The sequence below is a fragment of the Ambystoma mexicanum genome, chromosome 2q (assembly GCF_040938575.1).
Source record: "Ambystoma mexicanum isolate Mex_15411 chromosome 2q, UKY_AmexF1_1, whole genome shotgun sequence".
NCBI classification, from domain to species: Eukaryota; Metazoa; Chordata; class Amphibia; order Caudata; family Ambystomatidae; genus Ambystoma; species Ambystoma mexicanum.
The window spans coordinates 111,460,071-111,473,089 of NC_090924.1; the positions used below are offsets into that span (position 1 = coordinate 111,460,071).

Here is a 13,019-nt window from a genome sequence, read left to right on the forward strand (position 1 = left end):
CTCATTAATCCCCTATGCCATGAGCCTCCAGAACGTTCATAGCAACTGAAATACCAGCAGCAAGAGCACAATGCTTAATGAATCTCTCAATGGTGACAACTCGAGGAAGGTTTCAAGGGAAGACAGCGACATTAAGATGGATGTCCTGAGCAACGTTCCTGTATGAAGATAATCACATAAAAACATTAGACATGATGAACAATTATTGGCAGCTAGATGAAGCTATACAGTGCATGACTGATGGGCTTGACAAAGGAGAAACAAAGACGATCACCCTAAAGGAATTGTGATGTCCATGACGAGAGTGAAAGAAACAGGAGGAGAGCCTGGCTGCTGGGAAAGACCGCAGATACTCGTGTATGGCCAAGTGTACACGGAAGATGGATGGAAGGACGGAGTGGCAGGGAGCAAGACACTGACACTAGCACAATCACCAGTAAAAAAAGCACAAGAAGAAAATGACAAGTGCCTGAAGGAATGGGAGGCAAGTGCCAATTTACTGACATGGGTGGAGAATGAAGCTGGACCAATGCCGATAATACCCTTAAAGACACCAGCACTGTGCTATTAGAACAACAGTGAAATTGAAGTTGGCGAGAATGTTGGATGCAGAATCACTGAAAGACACGCAGCTATGAAGGCAGGAACAGCAGTACTGATGGGCCACTACTGGGTGTGCGGATCAAAGGCATACAAGAAGCTGCCAACCGACTGGGGAGGTGTTTGCTCGTTTGTTTCGCATCAACATGCCTGTGTTGGTTGTGCCACAGAAAGATGTGAAGCTCTGAAAGATTAAACACTATCGAGGCTTACTACCACATAATAAAAATACACCAGTCACAAGGTCAAAGTATAATGTACATTTATTAACAGGCAGCGGTCTGGCTCTCAAAACCCTGCAATGTGTGCAAGCAGACACTGTGAGATGAGAGAGTGCTGGACATTTCAAAAACACAAGTATTTATACAAGCTTTCCACAATCCCGGACACATCGTCCAGTCCCTCTCCGTGTAATACATTTACCTAGGGTTCATGGCCTATCCACATAACTAAGTCATGCTTAAACATCTTTGAATAGTTTGTTGTTTTCCTTTAAACATTTCACATGTTTTCCAAATATAAGACACAAAGGTAACATTCCTTATTTTGCTCGCTTATATTTATCTATCAATTGTTCTTGAGTTTAAAGGTACTTAGTTTGAAGGAGAGAAAACAAATATTTCTGCAAGAAGAGCATGTTCAACTATTCATCATTCTGCTTTGCTGTTTGAACGGGGAAGGCACTATTGGAACAGATGGTATCTAAATTACTGATTAGTACGGCTTTCGTTTAACTCCAAGGTTTCTCACTGTAGGACAAACAATCCACTTTAGCAGCATTAACATTCTTATCTACGTTGACATCATGGTAACAGTACAAAGTTAATTTTGTTCTGCTGTGTTAGGCAGAAACCTGTGCAGTTCCTTAGGGACCACTGCAAAAGAATTAAGACTAGAGGTGTTGGCAGTAAACCCACTTGGTAGCAGTCTGTACCACCCAGATTTACCTGGTAGCTGTGGCTGAGCAGTCAGACTTCCATCAAGAAGAGTTAGGCAGTATGCAAAGTATACACAATAGGCACTCAGATACAACAATACAAGCAAACACTGACCAGAGCTTTGGTATCAAAGTATATCATTATTTATTTAAAAACACACTGTTTGAAACACTCCAGCACTCTTGTTGTAAACTATTCTAAACACAGTTACTATTATAATATATTCACCCCTTTTTCCTTATCAGATAAGTCACTGTAAAACACCACTTATTTTCATAAAGAGGTGAGCGCTTAACTAGATGGCACTCCAATAAGTTTGTGAGAAAGGGAGGGAAAAAGGCAGAATATGGAAAGATACACCACTCTAAGATTCAGGAACACTGTTAGCAAGGCAGAAGAGAAAAAGTCACTGGTGAGCCAAAGTCCAAAGGCTGGGCCCACTCTTAGAGAGAGCAGAGCACAAATGCGCCCAACATCACACAGTTACACTAGGCTTAGAAAGTCTTGCAGAGGGTTCAAAAAGAGAATAGAGAGGCTTAGGAAAGTTTAGCCAGGGTGTCCCAGGCTAACCCAGGTTCGAAAGCCGGGGGCTAAATCTACCCCGTACAGTCGGTAGCAAGGGAAGCCAGGCGGGACACGGTACCTTAAGTGGGAAGGATCCTCCAGCGGTGGCAGTTGTTGCTGGTAGTGGGTGCAAGTTGCATCGTCGCCAAGGGGAAGAGAAGATCTCGACTTGGAGGAAAGATGAAGGTCGTTGCACTATCAGGGAAGAAACCAGCCGTGGAGTTTTCCGGTTAAAGGTGGTACCTTTGTTTCGCGGTCGTGGTAAAATGTGGTATCCCGGTTGCCGGGGTGCATGGCACAGGCAAGGCGGCCACGAGGTACGTCGGGAAGGCGAAAAGACGGTGAAACTGGTTATCCCCACCAGTCAAAGGAAGAAGACTCTCCGGCGGGAGATCTCCTCTGTCGTTGGGAAAAGTGGTGAGCCGGTCCAGCAGGGCTCCACCGGTGGTGGTGTCGTGGCAGGTCGGCTCACCTTCTCCCTCGTCAGATTCTTAGGCCCTGTAGTTCCAGTCCCCAAAGCCCTGCTTTTATGCAGCAAACCCCCATTCACTCAGCCTAGCTGTCACTCAAACATGCTAAGTGGTCAGCCGGCCGGCTCACCACTTGGGCCAATCAGGATGGAGTGCGACTTGAGTTGCCTAGGCAACTCAGTCCAGGGTGCCTAAATTCCCCCCCCACCCCTCCTAAGTACCCCAGACAGAGTGGCACCACTTTGGAGGGCTTCTGTGGAGAAGCCCGCCAAAAAGTGGAACAAAGGGCTCGACTTGGGTTGGAGTCACAGAAGAGAACACAAACGCCATTTTAGAATCAAGTTTTGGCAAAAAATACCAACCGGAGAATTAATATTAATTAAATAAACCGGCGGTACGTTCGAGGCTACCGTAAATAATTAAATAAAGATAGTAGCCTAATACAATGGGAAATCCCATAGGAAAATATTTGTGGTTGAATATAAAAAGTAGTATCCACTGCCACCAGCCAAAACTCGATCAGGGGGGACAGAGACGTGCCCCCTCGACTAACAGACCCTGGGGCAATCGAATTGCCCCAGCCAGTACGTCCACAATATGATGGTTTGTACTGGTTCTGTTCAGAATTTAAGACTAGTAAAGTCAATGGTGACTTTACATGCCCTGGGAGACAGTAGTCAGTCCCAGGGTATGGAGTCTATACTGGGGGGTCACTATGACACCCCTGTGTCACTGCACTGAGGGTGCTGTGTAACACACATCACAAAAACACATGAAGCCCTATGGAGTAAAAGACCCCATAGCCCATTAAACACATCTAGATGCAAAGAAACACACTCAAATCATGCCCAAGAGTGAGGGTAAAAGAGTCCCACTCTTGGCAGGAGAATAAAATAAACCCCAAAAATCCAGCAAAGCTGCTGGGGGACTCACTAGGTTAGGAAATTCAGCCTAAACAGAATTCTCCCTAACATGCTGGAGCCGAAAACACAATTCTAAACATGGGAGAGAAAGCAAGAGGCGATCAAAATGGTGAATAACTCAAAATGGTGACGTAGTCGGCCTGTTTCAGGTTCAATCAATGCGATATTACAGCGCAATGCGAATGTGCTTAGGCCAATCGTTTACTATCAGGCGGTATTCATGCAAAATATTCTTTTACAGCTCTATGAATACCTGAAAATGGACACCAACAAAAGGAAGAAGAGGTCACTGAAGGAGAAACAAACATACAAGAAAGACAAGCCAGCTGAATTGAGTAGAGTAAAGAGAGGTGGAAATTACTTCTCAGAAACATCAGAAACAGCACTAGATCAAGTGCCAGCTGAACATAGACTGTTCAGCAGGACGCAGATGTTCTTTGCATCATTAATACCATCCATACAGACGTACATAAATGCGGAATGATTACAAATTACCCGTTGGGAGCTGATGGTGAATATTAACTCCTGAATGGGTTCAACGCGATAAAGGAAGAGCTCTGAGCAGTAATATTGGTGGCATTCCAGAATAGATATGTTCTGGATCTACTCACAGCTCTGGAAGGAGGAGTTTGAGCAAAAATTGTGAGTTCCTGTAGCACGTTCATACATGCCAACGACGAAGACAATGGTACCCTGTCAGAAGCGGTACTACAGCATCGCAGATGCATGCCAAAATGGAGGAAGAAGCAAAGGGGACTGGAAAGGACCAGAGCTGGATAACATACATACAGTTATGGATGCCATCATGGCTGTCAGACGGAGTAAAGGTGATAATGGGAGCACTAGTACTAGCAGCAGTGTCAATGTGCTGGATAAAGATCTGCCTCACCAAGTACAAGAAGACGGCAGAAGAAGCCATCGGAATGGAGGTCCTGATGGATTTGAACATAGGAGGGGCAAAGGACAAGATTGTGGCAGAAAGAAACAAGATAAGAGATAGAATTGCAATATGTTAATTGTTTCCACTTGGAAAAATTAAGTTGGACAACCCATTTGATGCAAAGTATTATAAAGGAAAGTGGGTGTGGTGCTACCCCGAAGGAGTGTGCTGTTATATGAACTGGTTGTTCGATGATCATACAAATTACTATGGACACCTCAGAGGAATAACAAAGATATGGCTGCCAAGAGCAAAAGGGCTGTCGTTGACCAGAGGGGAGACTGAAGAGGGAGTCGGGATTTTGCCACCACCCCGCCCCCATTAAATTCATGACAAGACGAATGGCCAAAAACACCACAATCATCCATTCTATTTCGGACCAATTCCTAACGGACCAATGATCGATAAATGCATTGAGAGGAACCCCCTCAGCCAGCCATACAGACCAGCGGAGGTACAAATCTGAATGAGGAGCCGGAGATCATGATCAGAGACACCTATATGGACAGCCTGGACTAAGCACCAAAAAGCCATGTTGCTGACATTGTTAGAGACCCCACAACATAGCAGCGTTAGATATGAAGCACACGCGCCATCCGCACTTCATGACACAAACACACATACTCGAATACATGAATAACACGAGCGTACAGTTCTATAGTTAGGGGACCGACACATACATCCAGTCATTGCTTTTATTATTTTGGTATTAGCCAAACGCAGTAAAGCAGAAACAGCAAGAGACAAGAGATCCTGAGCAACAGCTTGCAGATGCTTAAACGAGAAAATAACTCTATGGAACTGCAGGAGCACCTATAGGAGCTGACAGAGCCAAGTGTGACTAACCTGTGGAGAATATAGTCACATCGACATACAGGAGTATCTATGGAACCTGATCAAACCATGTATAGCTAACTCAGAGATGGTAGTGTAACATGGACAATGTAGAAACCGCATTATATAGTTTAGGAAAATTATAGCAGGCCTCACACTGATGAGCAGGAGACGAGCTGAGCCGATTCAGGCTGCACACAGAGACAGCCGTGTGGGACAGGACCCGCAGCCAAGGTCAAGAGATACAGAAGACATTCCAATACCCAGACGACAAAGGGACCAGCTGCAGAAAAAAGGAATAAATTGCATTAATTTGGAGCTGCAGAGCTCAATTTTGTGGTCTCTAAACAGGTGATACAGCTGACGCAGACAATGGACCGTGATCAGTGGTGAGAAAGGAGAGCCGATCGCAGGCATTCAGACATGAACTGCAACAGGGATGCAACAAGTGTTGCTTCGAGCGGGAGACTATTCTCATAAAGGCAAAGGTGGTGCACACAAGTTATTTGATTAATGTGAATGTGAACATTGATTATTATAATGCCTTGGTTTTTTGTGCGTTTTTTTGGTGTTTGTTCTCTTTCTTCCTACCTTCCTTCAATGTTAGGTATGGTCATTACATCGCAATTGATTGTTGGAGGTGGGTCTAAGGTATATACAGTGTTTTAAAATTGGGGGATTATAGGTATATATGTGTAAGTTATTGTTTTCTTGCTGTTTGTTGGAAATTATGAATAAAATGGTTTAAATAAAAAAGTTACAATACCGACACATAGGCGTTCTCATCACCTTGAAAAGGTACACAGTGAGCTGAGAACTGTTTCGGGTCACAGACGTGGGGAAGGTGGGTAGCAATGGGCAAGAACCAATGGCAAGTCCACAAAACTGCAACAATGTTATAGTTAGTGAATTGCAGGTGGAACAGGCCAGGCACCTGACATAGAAGAGCCAGTAGAATAACATATATATGTACCCATATAGGTTATTATGCTCCTGACAGCCAATCCCACAACGCGATAGGTTTTTGGAGAGAGGCCCAGGTAATGATGGAGCAGTGAGGTGTTTCTTAGACAAAAGTGGCCTGCGTGCCATTTACGGGGTGACATGCTGGAATTTCTTCTGAGTTCATGTATCGATCCCTGTTGGTTTTTGTTGTAATGAACCACAGTTTGAACTTGCCATTGACTGAGTCCTCCGTGTATTCTGGGGGAGGGTGTTGGGCCCTCCAAGTCCGCAAACTTCCAGTATCCCTCTGACATATCTGGGAGTTCTCCCCAACAAGTGTTTCAATCAAGAGAATGATCCTCAGTCAAGTAAAATTTCAAGATGATGAATTCACATAGAGCAAGGGACTATGACACAGCTATAAGAGATTCTGTAGAAGTGATGGCTTGGCCCCAAAAACATACAGCTGATACAGCATAGAAGCATTACTTTTGGGTAATTATTAAAACACCTATGTTGTTATATAAGTGTTGCGGCTACTAAGTGATAAAGGATCCATGCGCAAAGTCTTACGACCATAGGTGTAGACAAAGTGACATATTTTGCATATACGTTTTAATTCGTTTTCAAAAACATAATTTTCCCTATTCTGTCCAACATGATCAGATTGAAATGAACTTTCAAAAAGCCATAGGTGAACATGTAACAAGTAGCAGCTGAGAACTGTAGCACAGCACATTTGACATGCACCATCCGTCAAAAAAGTAACATTGACTCCCGAGAAGGTAAATGTCATAAGTGAAAAGGGAGAACAAAATTATGAATTCCTAGAATAAGCAATGGAACACTTATGGGCTCAACAAAAAGTTTCCAAATAAAAGACGTAACTGATTGAATTACCAGAAGGAACATGTCACCCACTGCAACATTTCCTCAGCAAGGAGTGCCGCCTCAGAAGAGGGCAGCGTGCCATTCAAATCCACAGACCATCGTTCACTTGTTGAGAGCAAAAACCACAAATAGGAGAAGCCTACAAGGGTCACACAGAGTTCCCCCATCAGCGGGAACCATTCCGGGGGACCCAACGTTAAGCTGAAAAGGTACATTATTGACTCAAAACCAAGATCGGAGTGGGAGATAGGAAGGAATCACCACTGATGCCAAGTCACACCCCTTTCCTAACCACATGTTCTAATCTTTTCCTGGTATTTAAGACTTTTGGTGAGGTGTGTTCCAATAAACAAAATACACCCTAAAACATTAGGGTCCTTTTCCTATCACTTAAGCACTATACCCGAGGAGAAAACATGGAAGACCCGTTTCTGACTACTATAGCATCACACAACCACAATTGTCTTGTAATATTCAAGTACATTTTTTAAAAATCGCTTTGCATACGGTTAACTGGGGTACTCAAAGTCAATGTTTAATACCTCCTATGAACATATGCACCTTACCTTCATGAGCTCTTCTGCTTCACCTCCAGATCGGACTGCATACTGGGACAGCAATAGATTCTCAGTGATGACTACCAGCACTTCCTTCTTTTCAATGAAGAGCAGGGTTTGCACTGGGCTGTCTGTGCACAGCGACTGTATTGTCCTGCCTTTGTCATTGACGTAGTGCACAGAGCCTGCAACAAACAAGTCAGTATTAATTGATAAAATCCAGATATTTAAGATTACACAAAACAGGTTGCAACATATGCACTGACTCAGATATTGTTTATTTCATAATCTCAGTTTATATGCTTGATTGTGTTACTAACTCTCTGTTTTCTATTCAACAGTTTGTACAGAATTAAGGGCTGCTTATCCTATGTTGCAAAGCTGCTGCCGTGAGGTCCGCAGGCATTGGAGGCACCCGCTGAATGGATGGTGAAAATTGCAAGGAGCGTAATTCTTTTTTTAAACGGTCGCCATGTTGGATCCGCGGCCAGCCACTGTTGTCCGCAGACAGTGTGGTAAAAACACAACATTGCACTTGTCAAACTAATGAAATAATCTTTGGGGGGGTGAGGGGTGATGAGGAGGGGATGGGATATGGCCATAAAAAGCCATAAAACGGGTGTTGTTCATCTTCAAAGTCTTCAAACAGTCTGGATGTTCGGGTGGGAACCCTGTGATGTTGGCAAACATTTCAGATGTCCGGGGACATCCACACATATTTCTGTATTACAGAGTTGGTCAAAAGCAGTTTTTGGATGGCTTATAAGTTAGGCGCCAATTAAATTGCATGGAATCTTGCAACGTCATGTTGGACCTGATCCTTTGGTGCTGTTACGCAAAGAGGGAGCAAAATTAAGAGGGGCGGGCCCAAAATATTTGAAAGGCTTATACATTTGATGTTGTTTGACAAATCTGCACAAAGGCTTGCAAAAAGATTTTAGACCCAGAATTGAATGTTTTTGAAAGGTTTGGTGGGCTTTTGTTAAGAGGGGACAACATTAGAGGGGGTCTCAACATTTTTAGATGGCTTATAACTTTGTTGCCGTTTGACAAATCAAGTTAGCAGAAACATTACAGACCCAACCTTGAATGTTCATGCAAACTCTGAATGGATTTTGTCAAGATATGACTGAGTTATATGACTATTTTTTGTACGTACATTTTGAAAATAAAAAATAAAAATAAAAAAATTGACGGATTTGCAGCATACTTGTGCAAGGAGCATTGCCAAGGATCCAAAAACATGGTTTCGCAAATGTGTCTCTGTTTTATTTATTGAAAAGTGTTATAATGTAACAAAAAATAGTGATATACCTTTGGTTACTGAGGTATAGCTTGTGGCCATGAGCTGTGGCCAGATGGTCCATGACCACGAGGGACTGGGTATGGGATAAAAGTGGGCATGGCCACCAGGGACCGACTATGTGGTAAAGTTGCTTGTGGGTAAAGGTTCAAGTGCTGGATGGGATTGCAGCAAAAACGCACGCAGAGGATCAGCAAGAACTTCAAAGCATGCTTTAGCAAATCCGTCCTGTGCTTCATTTTTTTGCAAGTGTGAAAATGTAAATCCAGAAAAAACTGATAGAACTTTGGTGTCTGGGCAATGGGCCTGGCCATCAGCAAGGATAAATGTATACTGTAATTTGCTTATTGGGGCATGCACCATGGCCGAAGCAGTAGTTTTGAATGGGAAAAAATATTCTGCTTGCAGTTACATCCTGAAGTGGTGGACTAGATTACAACAAACATGAGTTATGAGCATCCGCAAGGACCTGAAAGCATGTTTTTGTAAATATGTGTGTTTTTTATTTTTCCTAAGTTTAAGAATGCAAATACAAGAACTAGTGATATAAATTTGGTGTCTGGGTAATGGGCCTGGCCCTCGGCCCTTGGCAAATGCATTTGCTTATTGGGGAATGCAGCATGGCCGAAGCCCATGCCCCATGGATTTGGACACTGCCAATAATAATAATAATAATAATAATAATTAGGCATTTATATAGCGCTACGAACCCTCAGGTATCTGAGCGCTGCTTATTATTACCCACGGTGTGTGGTGCTCATTTATCGACCTCGGAAGGATGAAAGGCTGAGTTTGGCCCTGCCGGGATTCGAACCTGCGTTAACAGGCTCTGCACGGATGTCAAAGCGAGCGCTATAAGCTATAAGCTCTGGCCATTGGTCACATTATTGGGGTACAGTGGAAACTGAGAAAGAATGCAGGGTAGGTGCAGTGAATAATAGGAAGGGGTTTGGTGGGGCTGGGGTCATGGTCGAGCTTTATGTCGTAAGCAAATGAACGATGGTTTGCATCCGCAGCATGCGCTGCTGATATCGACAGACATAGGAATGTGTTGCAAAAAATATGTTTCTCAAAGGAGGTTTATAGTTCTTCAATATATATGAAAATTAATAGTTACTCACCGTAGTGACTAACATACTCATAGTCCCCTTTCCTCCATACTGCATGGGCGTCCCACGCTAGGGACGGGAGACGGAACCTTTTTCACCAGAAAAACCTTCCCCTTTAAATTTAGAGGCGCCCAGCCCTGGGAGCATGCGCTCCCCTGACTCCGCCCACCGGCGACACTCCTCTGTCCCCATTGATGCGTCGACAATATTAACATTGCTTAATGACGCAGGTTTATTAAGGGGGTTGGTGGATGGTGGGACGTATGGATGAAAGGGGACTATGGACTAAGACTATGTTAGTCACTACGGTGAGTAACTTGTACTGGGAGACCCCCGGCCGGCCCATAGAGTCAGGGTTTGCTCCAAAGTACTTGAAGACGAGATAGCTGCACCTTGAGATGGATGGGGGTGCAGATTTATTACTCCAACACCAATCAATAAGGACAACTCAATGGTTTGGCAAAGAAGAGTCTGTTTAATGACAAGTACAAAAAACGTGGCAACATGGAAGTCAACAGTGATGCGATAGCCCGTCTCTCTTCAACTCCCTCGAACTTCATTCAAAACGTCATTTTTATACTCAAAACGCGTCATAATCTGACATGCAACATTCAAAAGTTATCATGCAATTCTATTGGTTAGGAAAAGGTAACTTTAATATAGGTGCTATATCTGTATATGGCAACGGAGTGAGGGGATTGGGTAAACACTACCAGGTGGGCTACTAAGCCCTTCCTTCAAAAATGACTACTGTAGGCGTCACTAAAAATACGACGTCCCATTGCTTCTACTCATTATAGGACCCTAGATTGTTTGGTCCACTGTGATTGGGTTGGCATCAACCCTATGCATACATTTCCACTTTGCTTAGCAGCACACAGAACGGTCCACCAGGTGCAGGAGATCCCCCAATTCACCCTGCCTTCCAACAATCAATCAATCATCACTTTATGGGCTATGTGTCAATTAGTTCACTGTGGTTGGCCTCGAAACTGCATCTTCTTGTCTGGAGAAAGTTCCGATATCTCTGTATGGGCGGCTTGCCAAGCGTAGGTGTGAACCCGTGCTCCTTCTCGCTCGGATGGTCACATGCTACCCATGGGTGTAATTTTAGGGGGGGCGGGGGTGTTTGTCCCCCCCAACTTTCAAGGAACACTATTTTGTCCCCATTCATTTGAATGGGGCACCTTTTCTTCAGAGGTCATGTCCCCCCCAACATTTTCAGCAAAGTTTCTCCACTGGTGCTACCACACCGTGAATCTGCCTCGTTTCTCTCTATTTGTGCATTTGATTTTTGTTTCACCCGCCACCTGCCTTCGCCTTCTTATCTCGATCCTTCAGAGGCAGGATATTCTGTTCTTAGCTTCAATTAAAAGTAGCTACTGTTCATAGCTTCTATTGGTATGACATTGGCTTCCCCGGCACAAGTTGCCACTGCTGAGTTTCAATTCAGCCTTTTTCCTTGTGTTGCTAGAATATGAAACTTCTTGCGTTTGGCATATAATAACCTGGGTTGGTTCTGCTTTTCATGCAAAGTGGACTCGCACTTATATAACATGCTTCGTTTTGAGGTAGATTGTGTACAAATGGCGTTTGCCGCTCTATTCTTCTGCTTAGCATAGCAAGCTGAACTGTTTTCTTAGCTTTCTTGCAGTTACAAGCATATGTACAGGCGTTAGCTGGTTGAATATCTTCATCCTGCTTACAGCTTAAGCTTCTTTGTATTTTCACATCGCTTTCTTCTTCTAGGTTCACAATATCCTTATTCATGGTATTTCGTCTCTTTGCGTCACCCTTGGATCGTCATATCTTCTATGGGTGCGTTAGTCCTGGTCATTATGAGGTCACCATTCGTCTTCCATTAAGGACTTTTTGGTTTCTTCTTGTACAGTACGTAAGCAATCTTCATTTCGTTTCATTTGCTGATAGGGTTTTCTCAATGGGTATCTTACTGTCCATGGTTGTCTGGTTATTGTTTCTTCAATAGGTATTGTTCTTCTGATAGGCACTGGGCAGAGCCCTACTGCGGCTCTCTGCTGGTTTATTTGTTCATCATACGTCACATATTTCGTTGTGAACGTTCCTGGTACTTCAAAATGAGCTACTGGAGTGCAGGCTCTATTTGGGACCTCCTCTACAAACTATTAATTACTCTTACTTCCCGTACCCTTTCCTCCATACTGCATGGGCGATTACAACTGAATGTAGCGCCAGGGTGGAGTGGTGACCTCCCTTAAGAAAACAAGTTCCTCCGAACTGCCTGTCCGAAGGCCGCGTCTGACTTACAGCTGGCGTCCAAACAGTAGTGCTTACAAAAAGATGATGTGGTCCAGGTGGCCACCCTGCTGATGACCTGCCACGGTACCTGCCTCTGGAATGTGACCACCGTGGCCTTGGCTCTGACAGCGTGGACGTGCATGCCCGCTGGCAGCAGTTTGTGCTGCCCCTCATAAGCCTCCTTGATGGCAGCAACCATCCATCTTGCGATAGGGGCCTTTGTTGCCTGATAACCGGGCTTTGACCCACAAAATGTGACAAATAGAGCATCCGACTTGCGGAAGCTCTTGATCCTGTCCAGATAGAATTTCAGAGCATGTCCGATATCCAGACAGTGCAAGACCCTTTGAGCATTGTCCTTAGGATCAGCAAAGAAGGTAGGTAACAACATTTCTTCATTTAGATGGAAAGAAGAGGCTACTTTAGGTAGAAACGACAGGTGCGTTCTCAGGGCCACTTTATCCCTGTGGAACGTGGTGTAGGGTTCTGTAGCCACCAAAGCCTGGATCTCGCTGACCTTGGGCGCTGACGTAAGGCCTACTAACAGAGCTGTTTTAATAGTGACCAGTCTGATGTCCGCAGACGCCTTTGGTTCAAAAGGCTTATGCGCCAGGGCTCACAAGACCACACAGGGTGTGGTTTCCTTATGGGTGGGTAGAGCCTGGTGA

The 13,019-nt window shown here is 44.2% G+C and overlaps 1 protein-coding gene across 2 annotated transcripts in view; it reads right to left on the minus strand.

Moving 5' to 3' along the window:
- Positions 1-13,019, minus strand: part of IFT140 (intraflagellar transport 140) — a 2,226,364-nt gene that overhangs the window by 1,679,776 nt on the left and 533,569 nt on the right. For both annotated transcript variants that reach the window (XM_069646971.1, XM_069646972.1), the window contains exon 6: positions 7,672-7,847. In XM_069646971.1, coding sequence (XP_069503072.1) covers positions 7,672-7,847 — 176 coding nt within the window. The remainder of the gene's footprint in view (positions 1-7,671; positions 7,848-13,019) is intronic.